We start from the raw sequence: 23,449 nt of genomic DNA, 5'->3' as shown, positions 1-23,449 counted from the left end.
TAACACCTCACGGCCACTGCCTGCGTATTTCTGTTATGTAACTGCCAGGAATGAATTTTGAGTCCTGGAGCTATTATTTTTTATGTTCAAAGATGATAAAAGCTTTTCTGGTATGTAAAAAAAAAAGGGAGGGGGGAAGAAAGGAGGAAGGAAGCAGGTAGCTGTGACAGTTAAGAAAATCAACCCTCCTAGCAATGAAATCTCAAGACAACAAGGCATTGAGTAGAGACTTCTCTGGACGGGTCTGATCTCTGCCTCCAGTTAATTTGGAGCCTAAATTTGGGCACTGGAGTGGGAGATGTAGTTACCTGCAGCTTATATTGGCTTCGGAGCGGTCTGCTGAGTGCTCAGCACTTTTGGAAACCAAGCCACCTGTGCAGTCCTCTAAAATCTTTTTGAAATTACAGACGTGATCCCTATTAGAATTTCTAAATGGGAATTAGACTTGCATTCCCATTAAAACCAACTAGTGCTTGTGAAGATAAGAGGTGTTTTGAAGGTTCTGTATTGGAAAAGTAATGTAGAAATATCTTGTGCTTTGTAGAAATTCACTTCATACAGAGTTACTATTGCTATGCTGTGCTCACAGAATGAGCAAAACGAGATGTTAAATCAAAAGTGTAAGTTATTCTCTTCTATAATTTTTTTGAAGTTAGGAGATAATACTTAATCCCTTCTCTGGGCACATGCCAGTGCTCAAGATATAAAGAAGTTGTAAAATGAAACCTAACAATTATTTCATATTTGTTTCTTTGAGAATTTTTCAATTTTGCTTTCAGTCAAGAAAACAGGAATTTATAAGACCAACAACTGCATCATGAATGATTCTAAATATTTGGCAACTCGGACTGCTTTTCTTTGTTTTGCAGATTCACAGGCAGGTATGGACCTAAGTAATGCTCAGGAACAGCCTGTGGCTGCAGGTACCGTGCTCTTCAAGTTACACTCTTTCACTCTCTCTTGAAACTTTTAAATTTAAATGGAGAAAAATACATGAATGGCAGCTTATTCCGATTCCCAGGACACTGAATAGCACAGTTACAAGTACGAAGATGGGCAATAAAGGCAAAAAGTAAATTCTTGACTTTAAATAAAACTGCGGAAGTTCAATTTAATGTTGGGGAATTATACTAAAGGGGGAAAAAAGACTGTATAGTAGGAAAGTAAACGTTTTCAGGAGAAAGCTGGAAGTTTTGATTAGGGGAGCAAGAATAATGTGATTCTTTTGGCTGACTGCATTTCTGAAAATATGAAAACAAGCCTCTTGTGTGAGTTGGACAAGGGTTTTACTTTGTTAATCCAAAAATAAAACTTTTTTTCAGATCAAATGTAACATTTAGCTTGAGAAGGACTGAGTTTTTTACTATGAAACTGTTAATAAGTTAAATAATTTTAAAAGTAGTTTCACAATATTGCTGTGAACTTAAAAAATTCACAGGATTGTTGAAAGAAAACACTGTCAATTTTTTTTTTTTAATACTGATGTGAAATATACAAAAATATGCATAATATTGAGTTAGTCTGTATTATGGATTTTCTGAAAGAGGCTTTACTTGAAAAACTTCACCCAAATAAATTTCACTATAGTTTCAAATTTGGCTTTATTTCAGAGAAGAGGGGCTTGGATTTCTGAGATGCACGGCTGCCACAGGGATCAGCAGAAAACTTTCTGATAATGTTGATGATGTTTAAAAAGACATATGTGAAATGAGCAGGGGAGTGCAGCTGGGTTCAAAGAGGCTTCCGATTAAACCTGCTTGAGCAGTTTCCTGGCCTGGTGCCAGAATGATTAATATTTTGCCCAAATGAACAAAGTAGAGCTGTGATTCCTTTTCCATGCTCTGAAGAGCTTGCTTGCCTGCCTGCTAGCAGCAGTTATCGGAATACGTCTGATGTGTAGAGTTACATGTACTGGATTTTATTCCTGTTTTGTTGTCATTTAGAACAACCTCCAGGAGAGTTAAGTCAGAGCTAAAGCTTAAGGCTTAAAGGTGCGTGCTCCGTGTGAGAGCTTGTCTGTGACATTCAGCCGAACTGCAGCTAATGCACCTGTGGAAGAGCAGTATTGGGACTTTGCAGATACGTTGAGGTAATCACCTGGAAATATTCTTGGAGCACAAATAGCTAACTATTTTTTTTTTTTTCAGAAGGACAAGAGGTTTTGACAGACTGTAATCTGAACAAATCACAGGAAATGGAAAGTATGGATAATGCGGAAGATATGAAGGAACACAATCAGTCTAATGAAGAAGCAGGAGGTAAAGTGGAGATTGAATTCTGAAAAATAATAGTTATATTTTGCCTTTTTTTTTTTTCATCTGATTATGCTATGACAGTGATTAGAAAGTTTATTCTGGATCATGGCTCTGGTTTTCCTGCATGTCTCTAAAAGGAATAACAATACAATTAGTTTAGAGCGTTTCAACATGCTCTAAAGGAGGAGCAACTGTTTTCTGTCAGGGAACCTCACGTGCTTTTTATAAAGGTCACTTTTGCAGGTTCTGTGAAATATGGATAGCAAGATAAAAAAGCATGTGCATCTGGTGAGCTCTTTTAGTGTGTTGTAGCGTACAAACTGTTAAAAGTAGTTTGCATATGACAAATGCGTGTGTTAGGATGGCACTTTTTATTGATGTTGTTAAGCTACTCTGATACCTGAAAAAATAATGTGACAACTTTTTTTTTCCTTTTCTGAAAGAAAAGACAGTTGCCTCAAATTCATAGGACAACTCAGCCCTGTAAAATTTAAAACTCTAGCAGTAATCCTGTACTTCAAACTCTGGGTGAGCAGGAAGTTGGTCAGTTTACCATGTTTATTGTTTAATTTGAACAGTAAACCCTTCCAATACACCTCTGAAGGAAGACGTAGGTATGGATGAAATATTAACCCATTATGTAGTATTTTTTTATTAAGAGGTCCCACATAAATGCATATTTCTGTATCTTTATAAACCAGTAGGCCTTAGAAGATATCACTTAGAAGATAAAAGAAGCAGCTCCTGGACTCGGCAATCTCACAGGCCCTCAGAGTTCGGGGTTTGTAGATGTGTATATAACATAGATGCAGAGCAAGAGACTTTGACTTTAAGTTTCTTCCTTGATGTAGAAGCTCATAAACTGAAATCACAGCATTAATAAACATTCCTGCCAGCGAGCCCAGTGTGTTCACTTATGCCAGTTTTCAACCACAAACAGTGAAAAATGCTGCCTGGTAGAGGATGTGGTATACATATACTGAGGAAAATACATACTTTTTTTTCACCAGTTTCATGTTGCCTTTCAAGTACGGCATGTCCATGGCAGTACAGCAGTGTCAAGACAAATTATGTCTGTGGCTTTGCTGAGTAGTTTTGAGGTGGCGTCTACACGTGAATCAAGTAAATCACTAAAGAATAGACTCTGGTTTGGTTGCCCAAGTAGCCTTAGTTGTTCCCTGTAACATAACTGTGATCATTTCATTTTAGTCCAAAATAAAGTATTCAAAGGGTGAACTTTTGCATCGTTAAAGATTTAAACTTTTATCTGTTTGTTAACAAAGTACAAAACAACATAAAACACTCAAGGGAGTGCTGCACTGGCAAAAGAGTCCTTGAGGAGGGTGAAAGTAATCGCACCTCGGCATCTGCAGCACTGGTGCCTAGAACTGTACCGGTGTCTGGCCTTTCTTGACAGTTGATGGACAGAAAGCACGCCAGTTTTCTGACCAAATTTGGGTGTCTGACTTAGGATGAACTGCCTCATGTCGCCAGAGCAGCTGCTGCTTAGCAGGACTCCATTTATAGTCAGTGGAGAGCGGCTCAGTAAAGGTATCTGCAGTGTAGAATCTAGCTTGGGCAGGTGAATTCTGCTCTGCTTACCCTAAAAAGAGAAGGCTAATGTTTTTATCCACAGAATATGGAAGGCTTGAGCCATTTCTACATCCAAGGCATCTGATTTCTCCGTCAGATCCCACATCACATAAAATACTCACGGCTGTATTCCAGCTATTTGTCCATCCCTTATACCACTTCCATTTGCACTACCTCAGTTCTTTCACCTCTGCTTTCCCAGTGTCCCTGCCCTTCGCTCCTCCTAGTCACTGAGCTGCGGGTACAGGAAGCCAGGACAGGGCTTCTCTCACAAATATTGACCAGTTCCAAGAGGAACTGCCCTAGCTTCTCCCCACCTTCCTGTTCCAGGAGCCCTGTCTATGCTGATTGCATGCATCATGGCATCAAGCAAATCTTTTTTTTTTTTTTTTTTTTTTCTCCTGTTCCTCGACTATCCTATGCCCTTCAGTTTCAGTACCATTTCTCAGGCTCTTTTCCATACATTTAAGTCAGGTACAACTTAAACACTTATGAGGGATGTTTCTGTTGATACTGCTCTTATATACTATTCAATTTTTTTTTATGTTGCTGCTAATGTCTTAAAGTCTCTTTACAATTTGTTCTGGGATGCAAATACTGAAAATTCACATCTCAAAGATAATGCTGTAAGCAAAACATCAGATCACTCTCCTATAAACTCCCTTCCCAGCGTTCATTCGTTATAGAGTATGAACTTGGTATGACAATGCTGCATTCTTTGTTTCTCACTCCAGGAATAAAGAGGTGATTGCTAGGAGAAAGCTGTCTTAAATGTACAAGAAAGATAGCTACAGTATCTCAGTGTAAAATGACACAAAATAAAAAAGTATATATTGTTTACTTCATTGCTTCACACAGAGTTCTCTACAGTCATTCTGATACCGGAAGCACAATAAATCTTAAATATTTAAGCGTACTGTATGAGAACTCTAGGCTGTGTGAATATCGGTAGGTGCATTTAAATTTCTTCCTAACAACGCCAGGTCAGTTGCTCTTCCATACTAAAATTCAGAAATATTCTTCGCTTTCATGTCATGCCTGCTATATAAATTGCAGGTCAACAGTAGCAGCTACGTTAGTCACTGAGCAGTCCTTGTGGGTCAATAACTATCTGTCTTACTTCCAGATAAGTGAAACCACATTCTGACAGTGCTGCCCTGGTGGGAGTATTATCGTTCGGGGATCACTAACCCTGGTAAAAATGAATATGTAGTGTTCTCTAGAATCACAGAATTGAAATTTCGTCAGTATCGGTGATGGCTCTTGGGAAATGGATTATGTCGCGCCTACAGCTGAGAAGTCTATCTGGTTTAAAAAAAAAGCTCTGTTTGGCACTCTTCCAGGTGTGATCACTAATACCCTCATTGCATATCAAATTTAAAGAGAAATAATGAAAAATATTTGTGTGGTTATCATAAATGTTAATCATGGTATTTGTGCTCCATCCCTTTTGTAAGTGAGCAATTCCACTTCAGTATCTTCACAAATCATTTTTGATGATAGCCTGCAACACAGAAAACTTTTTTTTTTTTTAATCCTGAACCGCTGCATGATCTGTGCCCACAGGGTTTGTTCCATCTGCTGAAGGCCAGCATAAGGACATGAGGCCACTGTCTCATATGGTGAGATCAAGCATTTAACAGCTTGGTTTCTGCTGCCTTAGTACGTCACTACAGTTATGTCTGGTTTTCCTGTGTTTCATTAAGCATTCATAGTAAGCAGTAGTCTTCCAGTTTCCGGGACCATAAATTTTTTGTGAATTTTGCATTATTAATGGGTGACAGTCTAAATACATTGTCGGGGGACGTATTCGGAGACTCTGAACAGAAGTTGGAGCCTGGTCAAATCTAGAAGTTGCCTAACTCTAGTTTGGAGGCTTTTACGCTAGATCCGCAGAAAAGCGGTACTGTGATCCTTTCAAAAGGCTCCAGAAACTTCATAAAGGCACTAAATAATGTGTAGGGCTTGTCACAAGTGGTGCTCTTCTGGTATAAGAAAATCCACTTTTTCAGCAAACAATTCCATGTTTGTACTTTTCCGAGCACGTGCAAATACACTGGCTGATGTGTCGCTCGTTCTGTCGCTGTCATAACTCCTGAGGGTGCGATGCTGCGCAATGAAAACGATCCAACCTGTCCTGCCATACACCCCTTCTAAACAGGCTTCAGCTGTGATGATTGCACAGGGCAAACAATCAGGCAGAAGGCTATAGTAATATGTTAATTAAAAGCTTGATGGAGAATGAGGAAAAAAAAAAAGAAAGAAAAACGCCTTTTTTGCCTCAGGGGAATGGAAGCCGCATGCTGTGGCGCACATAGCGTATGCTTGCCTGCAACCATAAAAATACACTGTTCCCATGGTGCTTCCTGTATCTAGTCTGAAAAGAGAAAAGCAATGAGACAGAGCAGGGAGGAAGCACTTCATTTCCCTTGTTTCTTTACGCGCCCCGACGCTGTTACCTTTGGTGACCAAAGTTGAAGTGGCCTTAATTTAAAAATTAAATAAAAAATGCCACGTTCTTTCCTATGGGAGTCACAGTCACGCACAAGTGTTTAATTATGTCTGAATTCCCTCAGCTGTTGGGGCAGAGAACTCTTTGGGTGTTATGAATGTTAGCTAGCTTTTATGGTTGTGAAATAAAAAGAAATAGAAGCCGCATTTGTGGTTTATGGATGCTAATTGCCGCTGCATTTAGGTGTGTGAAAGGGGGCGGTTAAAAGGCTGGAGTGAGACAGGAGAGGATGACAAACCCTCGCTGAGGCGCATACTGAGGTTCCAGTGGTGCCGCTAGCACGCGCACTTATCTGCCTGAAAAGGAAGTGCCGTTTTTTATCAGAATATTACATCTCCCAAGCCCAGATCGAGCCCTGCTGCTCATGGGACTCAGGGGTTATCTCACAACATCAGCAGCACTGTGCTGCAGAAGTTCACTTAACAGGGGATTTCTGTAAGTGTCAAAACCAGGCACGGAGCCTGCGCTGCTCAGCTGTGGCGGCCTCTCTGCTTCGGTGGCTGTGCATGACTGAGAGTCGCATCTGAGTGTTAACAACAAAAGATCCTCCGACTTTGTTTTAGCTCTGCAGTACTGTGCTACCAGCAGCAGGAGTGCTGCCAGGCACGCTGGGTGACATCAGCCCAGGCAGCTCTGTCACCACAGCCTGTAAATGTTTGACATCAGCTTGGACTGTCCTGCACAATGGATAGCCCCCAGCACCCGGGGCTGATGCAGAAACCTGAAGTAATCAGAAAAGTGCAGCTCTTTCTTATTCTAATTAACCCATTCCAGTTAGCAGAAAATAGAAGCTGCTTTTGAGATATCCTGACTATCAGCGTAAGCTATCAGACAAGACAAGGTCTGGAAGGAGAACGGATGCACAGCGTCGTTCAGTAGATGATGGGCTCCTTTCCATAACTTATAAGTTTGCATTTTTCTTCACCTGTTCTACAACGTGTATCTCTGATTCATACAAAATAATTCCTTGAAACTAAAGGTGAGAGAAATACTTATTCCTTTGGCACAGAAACAAAATCTTGCCCGGGGTAGAGCTGTGGTGTGTTCCCTCCCCACCTGCCCCTAGCAGGAAATAAGTGAAGGTGAAGAAAACAGCCCTAGGAACTCAAATCACATGCCACTGTAGAAAATAATCCATTTTTAGAAATATGGGTTGGTGGAAAGGAAATCAGTGACTTAAGGTGACTCATGTTTTGCCCCCAAACTAGGCTGTTCATTTGGCACAAAATGTGGGAGTTTGAGGGGCAGGTTTACTACTGTGTGTGCTGCTGGAAAGGTATCGGAAAGCAGAAACAAATCCACAAGAGTCAGAACTTTGCTAAGATACAGCAAATAGTTCCATGAGCGTTGGAATTGATGAAGCCTGGTTTCCAGTGGGCTTGTGTCTTGTTGCTGGCTGACTTCTAGTGGAATTATGCAAAGTTTGCATCATGTGCTTGACACACTGCAGGTACCTCAGGCTCGCTTCGCCGTATTCTCAACACTGTCTCCCCCCATGCTCCGTTCAAGTGCTCCAGTTCTTGTTGCTGTTTTTGTTCCTGCTGCTGCTCTGCAGGAGCTTTACGAACTTTGTTTAATTCAGAGCTCAATTCCGTATATTCTTGTTGCGCAGCCTGTTGCTGCGCCTCACCTGCCGAGCGTGCCAGGCGCACCGACCGCTTCTCCTGAGGCAGGAGCACCACCTCCAGGAGCGGCTTTGGGAGACGCAGGTTCTCCAGGCCAGCTGTCAGAGCAGAGTCATCCTGAGGAGCCGTGCCCTCTGCCAGGTAGAGCTGGATGTGACTGCAGGTCTGAATGTTTTAAGTCTCGGAGTCTGGATTATTTCCTGCTAGAAATTTTTTTTTTTTTTTAGTCAAATCAAATCTGTACACTTAGTTTTGTGAAGATTATGGTGTTCAAGGGTTTTGAGCAACATCTTAAGCAAGCTCCTCTCTTCAGTTTATAGCTGTTCATTTTCCATTACATTTTCTCTTCTTTTTCTAGTTTAAAACACAAGAGTATATTGCATTGTAAGAAAGACTTTTGGGAGACGAATTAAAAAAGGCTAAATTAAACTACGCTTCCAACTTCTCGGATTTGACGGCCATTTGAAAAAGCAGTTGACCAGAGACAATCATGCCTGAGTGGTCGTATTAGTAATAGGTCCCTTGATGTAACTAATGGAGGCGATTATCTGAATTTAACATGTGGCCTTTTTCAGTCTGACTGTTGGGTCCAGATGTTCTCTGATTAACTGTCTAATTGAAGTCTGATTTAATGGTTGTGATTGTATCTGGCTTTCTGGACTTTAGGAATCGTAATTTTAGAAATCTTTTCTATGAGTGATGTTATATCTTAACTGTAACAGAAGAGGAAAAACTCGTACAGTTTCTTGTTTTGTTTTTTAAGTGAGAGACTTTAACACTATTAAGATTTGAAAGGATAATATGAACAGGTGTCATAAATTAAATAAAATTAATCTGGGACAGGCTTTGAAAAATCTGGGCACTGCAGGCCCGGGGCCGTGGGATGGCATTCCCTCTGATCCGCTGTGCTCCTGCGCCACCCTGGGGGTATAGGCTGTTGAGGAAAAACAGCAAGCTATTGATGCTTCTTAAAATTAAAAAAAAATAAAAAGAAAATGCCATGACAGTTTTAGCGCAGTGCTAACCATAGTCTTCTAGCCCCCAGTCACATTGCCTCAGGTAATAACACTCTTCTCCCCCAAACTCTGTCGTGTCAGCTAAATGCACTGTTTTTCGCTTCCTTCCCTAAGCCGTGGCCTAGTGCTGCCTGCTGTTGCTGTGCAGTTCTCCTCTTTAACTCCAGCACTCAGTTTTGGATAACATTTTTCCTTTATCACTGTTTCTGCTAGTATAACTTTAATGCATTTTGGAAACCTTTTGAATGAAAGCCCCAAAAAACTCCCTTGATCGTTATTAGGTAGAAGTTGGTAATAGACGGGAAATGTCAGGTATGGAACTGTAGATCTACCCAGGAATATGTACCTTTACAAGAAAAGTCCTTGTATTTGAGTAAGGTGCCCTAGGAAGCAGTTACGTAATTCAAGTTTCCTGGCTCACATGAGCTTGGAGATTATGTATGTTGTTTTCTTTTGTTGTTGTTGTTGTTGTAATTAATTGTACGACTAGATAAATTATACTGTGTTTTAATGACAGAAAGACACTGGTATTAATGAAGTAGAAAATACGCATCCGAGTGCTTGGAAAATGATGCCTGGTTTGCTTGTTTGTTTTTTTTTTTTTCTTTCCAATTCTCAGTGCTGCATTTCAATTTTATTTGTTTCTATTTCTGTTTCAAGTCACAATAAAACCAAGGAAACTCATTACCATAGAGCATGCACTCCACAAAGGGGAATTATGAAAGTTTCTCTCCTATTTTTAGAAGTGAAATTTCCACCAGGTGCGTACTGCACTGGTTCATTTAGGAATTACCACTCAAGTACACCTTATACAGTTGCTGAACAAAATAGATGCTTGCTTTTTGCACAAAAATGGATCCTGAAAAACAGTACTAAGAAAATACTGAGAGGCACAAAGTCAAAATAAAATGAAAGCCAATATGTCCAAGTAACAATTTTTAGAAAGTCATAGAATCATAGAATGGTTAGGGTTGGAAGGGACCCTCAAAGGTCATCCAGTCCAACCCCCCTGCAAGGAGCAGTGAGATCTGTGGATTCCCCGTGCACTGTCAGATTAAAGTACTGAGTGCAGCGCTTGGGATCTTTAGTGCGGAAGAATCTGCTTTGGCCTGTAGTGGCACAAAAAGGGCACGTCAGCTGCGGGACCGCCCCAGCGGGACGAGTCCAGGGGCGTACGTGCCGTATGAGGGAGCGCACGTTTATTGCCTCTCCGTCTTTGTTGCTGTTGTTGCCACTGCTATCTAGCTGGAAGCTGATACTGCTTCTAGGTGATTGCTTCTTCCTTTGTTGGCAAACAATTATCTCATAAAAACATTGCTGCTATTGTAAAAAAGGGAGCTTGTCACTGGAGTCAGTGGAATAAACAAAGCCAAGTTGGGCCAAAAAGGCTCGAATGCCTTTCCCATCCCTAGAGTTGGTGTCTGCAGTGCTGCGGCACAGAGACATGAGAGAAGTTGCTTTCTCTCTGACTGTGTTGCCTCTATTAAAAAAAAAATAGTCATCTCATGTTGCTATTGTGTCACTTCAAATTTTGTAATTCCCCATTACTTACAGTCTCCGAATTTTCAATATATACCTGTATGTTGCGTGTATTTGTTTTCTTCATATTATTTAAGGAAAAACAGCTTAGGTATAGTGTTGGGTTTTTTTGTTGGTGCTTTTTTTTTTTTCCAGTTTACAATTTTGATGGGATGTACTGTAAGCCTCTCTTTATTCATTAAGGAATATGAGTGCTTTTTTTCTTCATGACATATCTTCCCCCACAGTGCGTTAATTCCCTTGTAGAGGTGTTTTTCATAAACATGCAGGATTCTGACTTGAATTTGGAAACTCCGCTGACTTTTTCAGTTTCACCGCGTACGTCTGTTCTGTTTCAAGCTGGTTTGGGTAAAGGAATCTCGCATTCTGGGAGGGGACGGACTCTAGCATGTGTATGCTAGGTTTTGGGTTTGGACTGCTGTTTCTGGGGACAATGTGTGGAGATAATGGTGATGAATCACCAGTTAATACCTGTCAAATCCAGGCAGTCACAAGAATCCTCCAGTATGCACACATACAGACTCCCTTCTTGTTCTTCGGCATCTGAATCCTATTAACAGCTGTCAAAACCTGGTAAACTATTTATATGCTTTCACAATTTGTTTAATTGGATAGTTAGGAAATGGCATACAAGAAAAGCTTTTCTTTTTTTCTTTTTTTTTTTTCTTTAGTCTGGTTGAACATCTGTAGCATTAGGGGCTCATTATCTCTGAATTGGCCTAGCAAATCAGCAGCATCATTAAAATGCCACATTAAGATGATTAAGTTTCTTTGTTATCCAGTTGACTTTTTGCATGTGCTGAGGATTTCATGATTATGACCCCACTCCTTGTAAAACACTTGAGCAGCATCACCCTTTTGTGCCGTTGTCTTTAATAGCTTCTGGTTTTTATTCTTTCTGCTCTTCATAACACTACTGGTAAACTTTGCTTAACAACGGTACAAAACTTACATCCTTTTCTCTATATCTGATGCCAAGGTCTTGGATTAAATATAGTAATTGGGGGGTTTTCCTTGCGATCCTTCCTCCTAGAGAGAATAGCTAAGGTAACGCTCTAGCTTGTCCTAATTGTTTGCTGCTATTGACTTCTTTTTTTATTCATGCATTTTCTAGAACCTACACAAGCACTGCTCATGTGGTGACTCAGTCTGAAGCTGCCACCACAGCTTTATTTTGGATTTTTTCCAGAACCCATTGTTTTCACAGTGTTTCAGGTGAAACAAAAATATTACTCTGGAGTATGTCTTTCATCTTGTAATCATCTCCCCAGGAAATGAAACCATGTGCATCAGCCTTAACGCATCACACTGGTACTTTGTTGTGTAAAATCTGCAGCAATTTTTTTCTGCAGTGAACATTACCTTCATGAACTGCCTCAAGAAAAATAGTTACCTGGGTTGGACGCCATGAATGTTTTTTTCCTCTTACAGCCTCTTTACCTTCCTAAGCATGGAAGAGATCATAGCATTTGTTTTTTCAACTGGGGGAACTTTGTTAGCGTTGTTAGGAATAGTTGTGTTTTTCCTCAGTTAAACTTCCCTTTTCTACCTGAAGTTAACAGCCGCCTCCCTCTCAGTTAAGGTCGACAAGCCTGGAACCTCCCTGCTCTCATTAAAAGATGTTGATATGATTTCTAAGTGACAGATACAAACCTTTCCTCACAGCCGCCAGTCTCCTGATCTCCCTGTGCTTGCCAGTACACAGAGCAAAACTCAGGGCTGGAAAAGGAATTTGGTTGCTTCAGACCTCTGCAACCACTGGGTTAATTTTAGGCTGCCCTGTACTGAGCCATCTTTTCCTCAGATGCCTTGTGTCAAAGCTTTCTCCTGCATTGCTGTCAGGAAGGCTGAGTAGTGGCTTCTGCTGTCTGTTGTTCTCGGTCATCAGAAGGTGAATTTTTCTGTTGAGGTTCTTCAAATGCCTACGTGCAAACTGAAAAGCGCTCGAGCTTTGGTGGGATGTCACTGACAGCTGGAGTGGCAGTGATGTTTGCTGGGGGAGGCAGTGGTGGAAAAGCCTTGATCAGAACTCAGGTGCATCCTTCTCTGTTACTGTAAGAAAACACAAATAAGCAGCCAGGATGCAATATGGAAAACTATATGGAGATAACTATTTATATTTTACAGAAATAATTACTTTCTGCAGTGGAACCATAGGATGGCTTGCCCAGTTTGTGCCAGTCAGCAACTGCTTGCCATGGGAACTCAAACCGGCATACATGAACACTGGCATCACTCTGTAAGAGTGAAAAGCTGTGAGCCCTGAGCTTGTGGTGAGAAACGGTAGAAAACGGTAGAGAAGTCTCCTCAGTTGGAGGCTACAGCTAGTCCTCCACTGCTAAGCAATCGCATTTGATGCAGACAAAAGGTGAGACGTTAAGTAGAAAGTGGGAATTGAAATTGTTTCTGAAAGTACCAACAAGGTGCAGCTGCAATGTGTACTTCCTTTTACCATGCTGTGCAGGATGTAGCAAATTATTTTGGAACTCTCTCCTTTTGAGAGGGAAAAAAACAACCAACGAACCAAAAAACTTTTTTTTTTTTTTTTTTTTATTTTGAGGAAAAGAGATTCTGTTGAAAGCTGCTTTCAGCAACTGGCAATATTTTTTCTTTAGAGTGATGGAAATGGATGCCCAAACTAATTTTGATGGAGTCTTCATAGCAGGATCACCCTGGCACCCTCAGAAATGACATTGGCAGCAGAAGGTACCTGCAGAGGAAACCCTGTTTCAGTGGAAGCAGGAATCCCCGGGATGTAAAGCCAGGCTAGTACTGAAGAAGGTGCAGAGAAAAATGACCAATTTGTAGGCGAAGCTAGACGTCCTTGTGACCCTCTTGAGCAAACACCCAAACCTGCGTGAGCTCTTCTGGGACCAGGGCAGTCAGTCCCGATACCAAACTCTCAAGAAACCTCTAGGACAGGGGGATAAAAACACACAATCTGGGGAAGGAAGCCATCCTTCTGTGGATATCATGGTCTAAGAGACCACCACGAAGAATCTGAGGATTCTTGTATAGGATGAAGAAATTGTCACCCACCTGTTTCTTCCACCTCACTTCAACCCAAAGTAATATAGATTGTCTGGGCTTAGTGCAAACATTTAGGATAGAGGAGTGATTTTAACACTAAAATATAGTTGAAAACTCTGATTTCGTGAAAGTATTTTTTGCCAGATCTTTATTTTTCAGTGCTGCTTTTATGTTGCCACCTCATTTTCGCTGTCACCCATTGTTTGTTCTCGGCATTTGATGTGGTTTATTACTCAGAACCGGAGCTAATACATATTCAGGAGTCCATGTGCTGTACTTTGGAGAAAGGACAAGTGATTAAGTGCCATATTTAACTGTCTAACCCTCCGTTTGAGAGAGGTGCAGGTGGCCAGGAGAACAATACTTTCAAACAGGAAACTGTATTTTGTCTCTTAGTGCTTTTCTTCGCTTGGTAGCTTGAGGGATAATTCAAGTTCCAGCCATGGCCTAGCTCTTGTCTAGATGGAAAAGTCAACCTTAAGCAGAAAAGAAAGCTGCCCTGTGGATTAGGAGGGATTTTGATGCAGCTGGTAATGCTGGAGTTAATAGTGGAAAGGACGTTCTGCAACGTAAGTTGGGAATCATCAGCTGTTTATATAGTGTGACCAATTTGCTTATGTTTTTACGTGGGAGCATTACTGTTAGTAAATTATTAGCCACTTGTTACATTCTCCTCTTGTCATGAAATTGCATTCATTTAAGGCAATGTCTTTGGTTTCCTCTGGACACAGCCACACGTCCAGGAACCGACTCAAAGGCCATGGATGCTGAGCTTCAGGAGTCTCTGGGATCTGTGACGCTTCCTTGCAGTATGACTTCAGACAAATCTTTTAACATTTCTAGCATACGGTTACAGGAAATCTTTACCCTGCCTCTGCTAGTTGTACTTGCATAGTAACCTTATCATACAGGTATCAAGATTATCAGATGCTCCTCGCACAACTGAGATCTTTAGATAAAAATTGCAATTTGCAAGTGAAAATCAGGATAATTGATTAGGATTAACTGATGAGAATCTATACCATGGGAGGGCTGGAAGTCTTATACTGGATCAGACGTATTTCTTAGACATATTTCATGTTTCAAGCACCAGAGGTTCCACAGGAATATATAAGTATCCTTTTTAATTGGCATCTCTCTGTATTTCCCATTCACGGGAACAGCTAGTGAATTTCTGTAGGCTAATTGTGAGTTGTGGGAATAAGTATTTTCTTTCAAATTCTGAATAGTACCCTGTAATTGCGGGAGAAGTTTGTACTGTATTATACTTTTATAATCTGTAGAAGGAAATTATCCATCAAAGGTAATTAACAAGTGGATCAGTATTTGTCTCGCTGTGAGTATCATTAAGTGTACGTGACCTGTGAAGATGCACGTCTCAACTGCATTTCTTCATCTTTGTGTTTTAAGTAAACCTTATAGGAAGATTGATAATGTGACTTTATGTATTTTTTGGTGAGTTGTTTTCCTAAGATACTTCGTTGTGCCTAAGATGAGCATTTTTTCACTTTTGTGCTTTGTTTTACCTGCAGATGATGTGATTAAAGTGAAAGGTGAATACAGTGAAAGAGAGGAGAGTGCTTTAAATTCAGAGCCTATGGAAAACCCAGAAGAATCTGAAATGCCTTACACCTATCCCAGAGAATATAATGAATATGAAAGCATTAAACTGGAAAGACATTCTGTTTCATATGACAACGTCAGGCCAGCTAGTGGAAAAATGAATTGTGATATCTGTGGATTAGCCTGCATTAGCCTCAATGTCTTGATGGTTCATAAGCGTAGCCACACTGGTAAATATCCCTATATTGTTCTTGTAAGAGCTGAATACGGAAAGGATAATAATTTGCAATCTAGAGTACGTGTTTTAAAAAACGGTTCCAAAGTCAGGATTTCCTTGTTCTATCCTTGACACCACATGTGATCTCTAGCAAGTTACTCCCTTTTCTGTGCCTCACTTTACCCACCTTTCTTCTTCTCAGAACTGAATGTTAGTAAAAGCATGTTTGTGAGGCATTTTAAGAATTTTGGATGAAAGGCACTATGTAATTCGAGTATTTCAGGCACAAAACACAAGTTAGATTGGTTTTGTGCTGCCATTTCCAGTCTGCATATGTATTTCTCTTTGTTGATATACTTGGCAACAAACCAATGAAAATCTTGGGTTCCGACCTGCAGTAAGATAAGACTTTTTTTTTTTTTTTTCTTTTTTCTTTAAAAATTGCTAGCTCGTTGGAATCAGCCTCCTCCAGAACACTTATTTCCATGGAAAAAAACTGTACAGTGTTTTCCATAGTCGTACCTATGTTGCAAGAAGCTCTGACACCAGAGCTGCATGTAACTCCCACTGAAGTTGATGGAAGGGCTGTGTGTGTGTCTATAGGAAGAAATTGATCCGGTATCTCATTCTTTCCTCTTCCAAAAAGGAAAGAGTGTGAGGATAGCATGATACCCACGTAACCATTAAATGTCCTTTTTTGTATGTCATTTTAAGGTGAACGGCCATTCCAGTGTAATCAGTGCGGAGCTTCCTTTACTCAGAAGGGTAACCTCCTCCGCCACATTAAACTACACACAGGGGAAAAACCTTTTAAATGTCATCTTTGCAGTTATGCCTGCCAAAGGAGGGATGCGCTAACAGGTCACTTAAGGACACATTCTGGTAAGTGACTTCAGAGACACTTCATGTGTTTTAGATGTGTGTCACTAGGACACTAGGCATGGAAAATAAAGTCAGTCAGCAAAGTTTGCTCAGTCGGTCTATTTTTTGAAGCAGTGACCGCTCATTCTCCCTGCTGTGCTGATGGAACGCTCTCGGGACTTGGCTCCGCTCTTAATGCGGGAAGAGGGCACAGGGAAACCCGCTGTCACAGCTGCATGTTGTGCGAAACGGCCAGCCTCAATACCTGCTTGCACAAAACAGCTCCTTGGTATTTTCAAATGAGTGGAGCCAGCTATGCCAGCAAGCTCCAGATTTGAGGAGCAGCTCAAAGACGTGCTTTGCTGGTACTTCCTTCTGTTCCTGTCCTGAACTGCTGGGATAGCTGTAGGAGCATAACCCAGGACAGCACGACTCGGTTGCCAGTTAACCCCTTGCTGTTGTGTAGTGCCTTTCATCTGAACGTCTTAACGTGCTCAACAAACTCCAGTGGCTTTTCTCTGGTAGGGTGTTCCATCCCTTTTACAGATGGGAGAAATGGAGGCACAGAGCTGAGGCGACTTGGCTAACAAGCCAGGTGTGCGCTGATTAATCTTAGTTCCCCTGGTTCTGCAGGAGCCAGGCTGTGCTCACTCTTTGGTTTGTGTATATCCTGTGTTATACAGGGGCCTAGAAAGAAAACATTTATTCTTAATGATAGATGTTATCTCTGCACTGCGCTTTACAGAAAAGAAAAGTTCAACCTCACAAAGAATCAGAGTTAAAAATGAGATTATCTGACATGGATAAATGAGATTCCGATTTAACCAAGACCCAGCACAGTGGTGGTGATGGTCCCCTACCAGCACAATGCTAAAAACATCACGCTTCAAACACACCACGTGGGTGTTGTGACTGAAGTTTTTAAGAGCTGGCATGTTAACAGCATAAAGAAAATCTCTTCAAGCGAGTCACGTAAATAAATGAACAATTGCATTAGCAGCAGGGAGCATGGTCTTTTTGCACAGTACACAATGCAAGGCTGGTATATTTGCACTGTACAGGGATTTTTGCCTGTATGGTATGTTGGGTATGTTAGAGGACATCTGTTCACAAAACAGTAATGAGACAGTTCAGGAAGTGCTTCCAGCCCTTGTGTACAAGGCATTGGGAAATGCTGTGTGGATATCTTGAGTTTCAAGCAGGTTTGCTTTAGCTTAAATGAGTTAGGAACATAATTTGCTTTACAATAAATGCCTTTGGAAATGAAATGAACCTCACACGTGGTTTTGGTTTGGTTTAACTTCATCAGTTTCATTGAAATCCTGGAAAAATTCTGTACAGACAGGACCTAGGTCAGGCAGTTAGGACAGCTGCAGTCCCGGTGTAGCAGCAGTACAGTTGGCCTTCCCTAGGGAAGTTACACCAAGAAAAGGTGTCAGCTAGGGCAGGGCTCTAGGAACCCGAGCTCCTGGGAACGGTCTCGCGTAGTTGTAAGTCCTCTTCTTTCTGGTGCTGAGCTTAGGGAATGAAAACGGCCTTGCAGGATCTCTGTGTCTGGTGGGTTTCACCCTTAGGTAACCCTAATTTTCTAATGATTACAGTGCTCATAAAGTTAACAGACATTTAAAGCATTCTTCATGAGCTGAATATACCCTCCTAGTAACGATATACTTGAATGTCTGGGAGACTGTTTCAAGAGACAATCTTGTGGTTACTTATACCGCACTCTTATTTTTCTAGTGGAGAAGCCATACAAATGTGAGTTTTGTGGAAGGAGCTACAAGCAAAGGAGCTCATTAGAGGAGCACAAGGAGCGGTGCCGTACTTATTTGCAGAATGCTGGCGTGTGCGAGGCTGGTGAGTTTATCACATTACAGTGGTTTTGGTTTTTTGGTGCATTACAATGCTTAAAAAAGGGCATCTGGTAAGCTGTTAATTGACAGCCGGAGAACATTTCTACTACAATAACTTTCAGTAACCCTTATTAAAGGGTCTGGTCTAATGCATCCCTCAGGCAGCTAGTTAAAGAATGCTTTTATTTTAATGATTTTTTAATTTCATGGTTACTTTCAATAAAACATGGAAAATACTTTGTACGCAGCATTTCTCTAGGTGACACAGTAAGTTAAATTATTCCTATATTGATGCTCTTGTGTGGCTTATTTTAGAATTTGCAGAAGTTGTAGTGGCATGGAAACAGGGTGGTATCCCCAGGATCACTGATAGATCAGCTTAGGAGGTAGAGAGAGGTAAGGCACTTCTTTAAGTACAGAGCCTTTAAAAAAGACTGGAGGTAAAACGTGTCTGTCGTAGTTGTTCTTATTTTCCTTCCACAATCTCAGTGCTGCAGTTCTGAAAATACTTTGGTGAAAAATAACTGCCATAATCTTTGAGCCTGCTTCACCTGAATATTTCAGATCCTAAAATGAACTTGCGTGATTAAAGTCCCACAATACGGCAGTAAGTCAGGAAAGCATTACTTTTCCCATTCCGAGTTGGGGAGTGACTGTGACCTCCCAAAAGATTTCCGAATTCAGGTTCCCATTCTTTTCCTATGCAACCTTAAAAAAAAAAAAAAGCCAAACAATAACTTTTTAAAGCACTAGAGCTTCATAGTTTTGATTGTGAATTTAAAATTTAATTTTCTTTTGAAGGAAAAGACTAAACTGAGTTTTCAGGGAAGAAAACTAAAATGTAGCATTATCCTTAAAGAGACGACAATGTTAACCAAGGCCCTTTAATACTAGTAAAAAAAAAAAAAAAGTTATTTAGTGATATGATTATTAAGCAAAGATTCTGCAGGCATGGTCACAAGCCACGCCTGAGAAGCAGTGTGAAGACCCAGTGATATATGTGGGAACTGCTGGGTGCAGGAGTCCTTACCCCGCGCAGAGTGAGTAGGTTCATGTATCACTTTGGCACATGCACACACAAAAACTGCCATAAAGAAACAAAGATTTAACAAAGTTATAGTTTTTCATGGGCTACCTTATTAGCAGCAAATGACACGGGTTTTAGAGCATTAGTAAAACTAAATGGTTATCAGAACGTCAGCAAGTTTTGGCTTTCATGAGAACCTACACATATTGTAACTGTGGTTTTGTGTTACAGTACACACTCCCATGATGGCAATCAGTTCAAGATGTCCACCACGTGAAAATGGAAAACGTGATACCTACTATAGATTTCTGCTTTTAAATTCTTCTGGTGGTTTATATTCATTTCAGAATAGCACCATTTCACTTATCCAGAATCCGCTATGTAGTACTTACTGCAGCAGTACAGTATGTCTTAAATTGGTCACAAAGGAAATGTAAATTTCCAGTGCGACATGATGTGGCTGGGCCCTACGCCTTTAAGACCTCTGCACTTGCAAAAATATTGCAGTGTTTTTACTGGAGTAGTAAGTTTTTTGAAAAACAGGAACTCCAGTCTTGCTGAAGCATTTCCATTCAGTTCTCTGATATCAGCGCTACGTTAATGACAGAATCGGAGCGGCGCGGCTGGAAAGGACCTCAGGAGGTCATCTAGTGCATTGATGTGTGGTTTTTCCCCCTACGTGTAGCGTTTTGCAGTTGTGTTTAGTGAACATTGATTTTTTTAATTTCTATTTTCCTACTTATCTGCATCACTCCGAATGTTGGTGCTTTTCTGAAATCCTTGCAACCTTCTCATACGGAGCCATCTTTACTCACAAGAACACTCTGTGCCATCATCCAATAATTAATTAAAATATTGAAAAGCATCAGGACCATAGTAACCATTCTAGTTGCTGTTTAGTATGAGGCTCGCATGTTCCAAATGTAGCAGTGTGGAAATATTTCTGAAAGAAGGGTTTTATGTAACACTATTGTGAGAGCGCGGCTCAGTCCCTGATAACAATCTCTGGTCACATTGTTCTCATTGCACAATAACCCACCTCTCTGTTCCACTCTCCACTATTTAATGACCACACAGAGATGCTACAGGAAGCAATGCCTCTAATTTGAGCTCCGCTTTGTACTTCAGGGTTTTGTTAACGATGCCCACATGTTCTAAAAATTACACTTGCATTCATGGTGCGACAGAAACCACACTATGGAAACAATTCAGTGCAAGCTAAATGTGCTCGTGCTCTGGGCTGGAAGAAGAGCAGAATGACATGATGGCGAGGTGACAGCAGTGCTTTAGAGAGGTGGCTCCTCACCCAGCGATTACAGGAAAACACAAGTAGCCATTCATAAAGGATTACTCACGTTTGCACAAAAATTTTCTTCTGGAAGTGTTTTGTAAAAGTAAGATCACAACTGCAGTGTACACCCCAGTGAGGTAGGCAACAGCACACAGAGACGTCTCGGGGGGTGGCCAGGGAAGGCCGTAGTCAGTGGCTAGTGTTAGCCACGCAGGAGATGGTGACTCACGTAAAAGTGGTCAGGACACTGGAGCTAAACCCATTCTAGTGCTGTGTGAAATGCCATGGTTAGGAGCTTGGCTTCCCGTGTAATTCCAGAGGCACACGTGAGAGCACTGATCAGGTCTGCACAAGAGGGAAGAGGGGCATTTATTTGGTCTGCAGAGTTTCTTTTGGCATCCTTAGTTTTTGTTGTTTTCTGGCCATGCAGTTGAACCACCGGAACTGTTATCTTGCAGGACGTTTCAAGATCACAGGCTGAAATAGGTTAGGTGCTTTGGAAGCTTTAGATTTTCTTTATAACTACTCGTTTTGTCTGAGTGTAACTTTGAGCAAAGCGCTTGACCATTTCTGTCAGTCCAGCCTGAAATGTATTTTTAGATACATGTTATAGTTAGATAATTAGTTCGTTAAGCTAATATCACAGGGGGTAAGATAATTGAAGAGGGAGACAGGGCATGATTATTTCTCTCTGTTTGAGAAGTCTTCAGAGAATTTTGAGAGTGATTTTTTTAAAAAGGTTCCTAAATACTAAACATTTTTCTTGGATTCTTTAATAAGTGATGCAGAAGAAAGAGCTAGGTGAGATAATTTTAAGTTAGCTTTTGCGTAGAGAGCACAGTGTTGTGGGAGACATCCAGCGTAACTTCCTGTGTCTGGATGGCAGCACGCACTGTTTCCCTAAGGCTGTATTATGAAGATATTGTCAAAGACCTTTTCTGGCCCATAAATAGAGATTACTTTTTTCTTTAGGAAAAAAAAAAATGGTTTTTAGCAGGAGTAGAAAATCTTAATGTGAAAAAAAAAGCCCTTAGCATTAAAGTAAAATGGCAGGCAGACATCAAGCTGGAAGATTGATACTTAGAGATGTCCCAGAACATATTATGTAGGTCAGTAGTCACTGTCTCCTCAACAATCTCGTCTGAGTAAAGACTATTGTTACCTCTGCAGGAAGCCGCTTGTCTGCCCTCTTGACACTGATTTAATAAACTTCCCTTGGTGGCACATAAATAACGTTGACAAGACAAGCAGCCACTGATACGCTACGTGTAGCTTCCAGTGTGTTCCTAGGGCTGGCTGAGAGGGCTTGCCTTTACCCTTTGAGTTCTATCAGAAGAGAAAAAGGTTCTGAAAATGTGAAATTAAAGCTTTAGCAGAACATGAGTACAACTAATGAATTAAAGATTGAGAAAAAGAGGAACTAGAAGAAGAAAATAAGAAAAATGAAGACATGGTAGGGACCAGGGAGCTGCTTTTATGACATGGATGAATTGTGTTTTCTTTTTTTTTTTTTTTTTTTTTTCCTCTACAGCTTACAGTTTTGAATATACAGCACTGTTTGTATTATTATCTTGTTCAGGGTAGTTGTGGGTTGTCAGAGTTCTTAAAATGTAAATTACTATTATTAATAACTTGCCCTCTGTGGGTCTGGTTATCATGTATATCGTGGGGTTACAGCCTGATGCAAGAGGAGTAAGGCAGTGCTGAGCTGAGCCCTGTTATCCATCCACCCTGAGTCATATTCGTCGCTAGTATTTGTGGCATCGAGTACTTATGAAGCACTTTACGTTTTTCAAAATGCTGAACAAACATTAACAAATAGTTCTGGCTGAGGTCTGGTGAGTCATGGTTTGTGCTGACTGAAACTCGTATGATACCGATAGCAGCAATAATAAACAGTCAGGGAGTGACTGAAATGTACAGGGAAGTGCTGCAGCCGAGCTGTGGAAGGATGACGCTGCGTTTGGATCACTTGCTATACTTAGCAAACTGCAATTTAAGTCCAGTACTTAATGAAAGTTGCCTTTAGCGGGGCTGAAGTGACACCGAAGTGCTCGTATCATTTTCCTCTGGCATCACTTGCTGTTCTGGGGATTATGCCTCGTGCTTAGGTATGCAGTGCATACGGGATTCAGTACACGGGGTGCAATAACTCGGGATCCTTGCGTGGTGAGACTTGGTCTCTTGTACTGCCCTGGGAAGTAAGTGACCCTTCCTTGTCTTTGTTTGCCTCTACTTGGATACCAACCCTTAAATGCATGGGCAGTCGCTTAAAATGTGGTCACGTTTTCACCACAGTGGTCCCTAATGCTGAAACTCTTGGCGCTACTTTTAGTGTAAAAGTACCGCTACTGAAGCCTGCTCCTCAGGCGAGAGCCAGCGCTTGAGGGGGAAGCCGCAGCAGTTACGTTCAGTATTAGTCTGGCAGTAGTGATATGAGGTGGCAGTCCTTCGGCTCGGCTGATCCGGCTCAACAACCTATGCAGCCGCCACGAGCTGAGCGCAAGCAGTAATTTCCGTGAAACGATGGGCGCTGGTTAGCACGGCTAAGGGAGAACTCTGGAAAATGGTAAGATCCTTAAAGCAGTTGGTGGCCCAGTCTCAAGGGACTGATCGTAGGGCACATGTACTTTTCCTAAAATTAGAAAGTCTAGAGGTCGTAACGAGCATTAAAATGCCTAATGCTAATGCTTACAAGCGTGCCAGAGAGAAAACGTTCATAATTAATTTTAGCTGTAGCATTTAGGAAAAAAAATTAAGTGATAATGACACCTGAAAAACAAGTTACAAGTAAATATTGAACAATTGTATTAATTTTATTTTAATGGAACATTGATCTGTTTTGTACAAGCTTTGAGGTGAGCAGTTAAGACGATATCTATGTATGACTGATATCTAAAAAGCGTAGCAAGAGCTCTGAATAGCTTGTGCTGAAGTTTTGAAGCACTGTGTCAGGCTGCAGGTGTCACACAGTCTTACTCAGAATAAAAAAGAAAGGCTAACAGAGGTTATATCTCCATCTACATTTTGTAACCAACCCTTCCAGCCCATTTATTTAACACTTCCT

The 23,449-nt window shown here is 41.0% G+C and overlaps 1 protein-coding gene across 3 annotated transcripts in view; it reads left to right on the top strand.

The window, feature by feature from the left end:
- IKZF3 (IKAROS family zinc finger 3) overlaps positions 1-23,449 on the top strand; it is a 34,213-nt gene that overhangs the window by 4,360 nt on the left and 6,404 nt on the right. For 2 of the 3 annotated variants that reach the window (XM_086766983.1, XM_086766982.1), the window contains exons 2-6: positions 870-923; positions 2,148-2,258; positions 15,103-15,363; positions 16,065-16,232; positions 17,952-18,068. In XM_086766983.1, the coding sequence (XP_086623109.1) occupies positions 870-923; positions 2,148-2,258; positions 15,103-15,363; positions 16,065-16,232; positions 17,952-18,068 (711 nt within the window). The remainder of the gene's footprint in view (positions 1-869; positions 924-2,147; positions 2,259-15,102; positions 15,364-16,064; positions 16,233-17,951; positions 18,069-23,449) is intronic. The other variant, XM_086766984.1, reaches the window with a different exon arrangement.

Source organism: Chlamydotis macqueenii, chromosome 25, assembly GCF_036417535.1.
Source record: "Chlamydotis macqueenii isolate bChlMac1 chromosome 25, bChlMac1.mat, whole genome shotgun sequence".
NCBI lineage: Eukaryota > Metazoa > Chordata > Aves > Otidiformes > Otididae > Chlamydotis > Chlamydotis macqueenii.
Note: the sequence above shows the minus strand (reverse complement) of the source record. Positions and strands in the feature narration are given on the sequence as shown.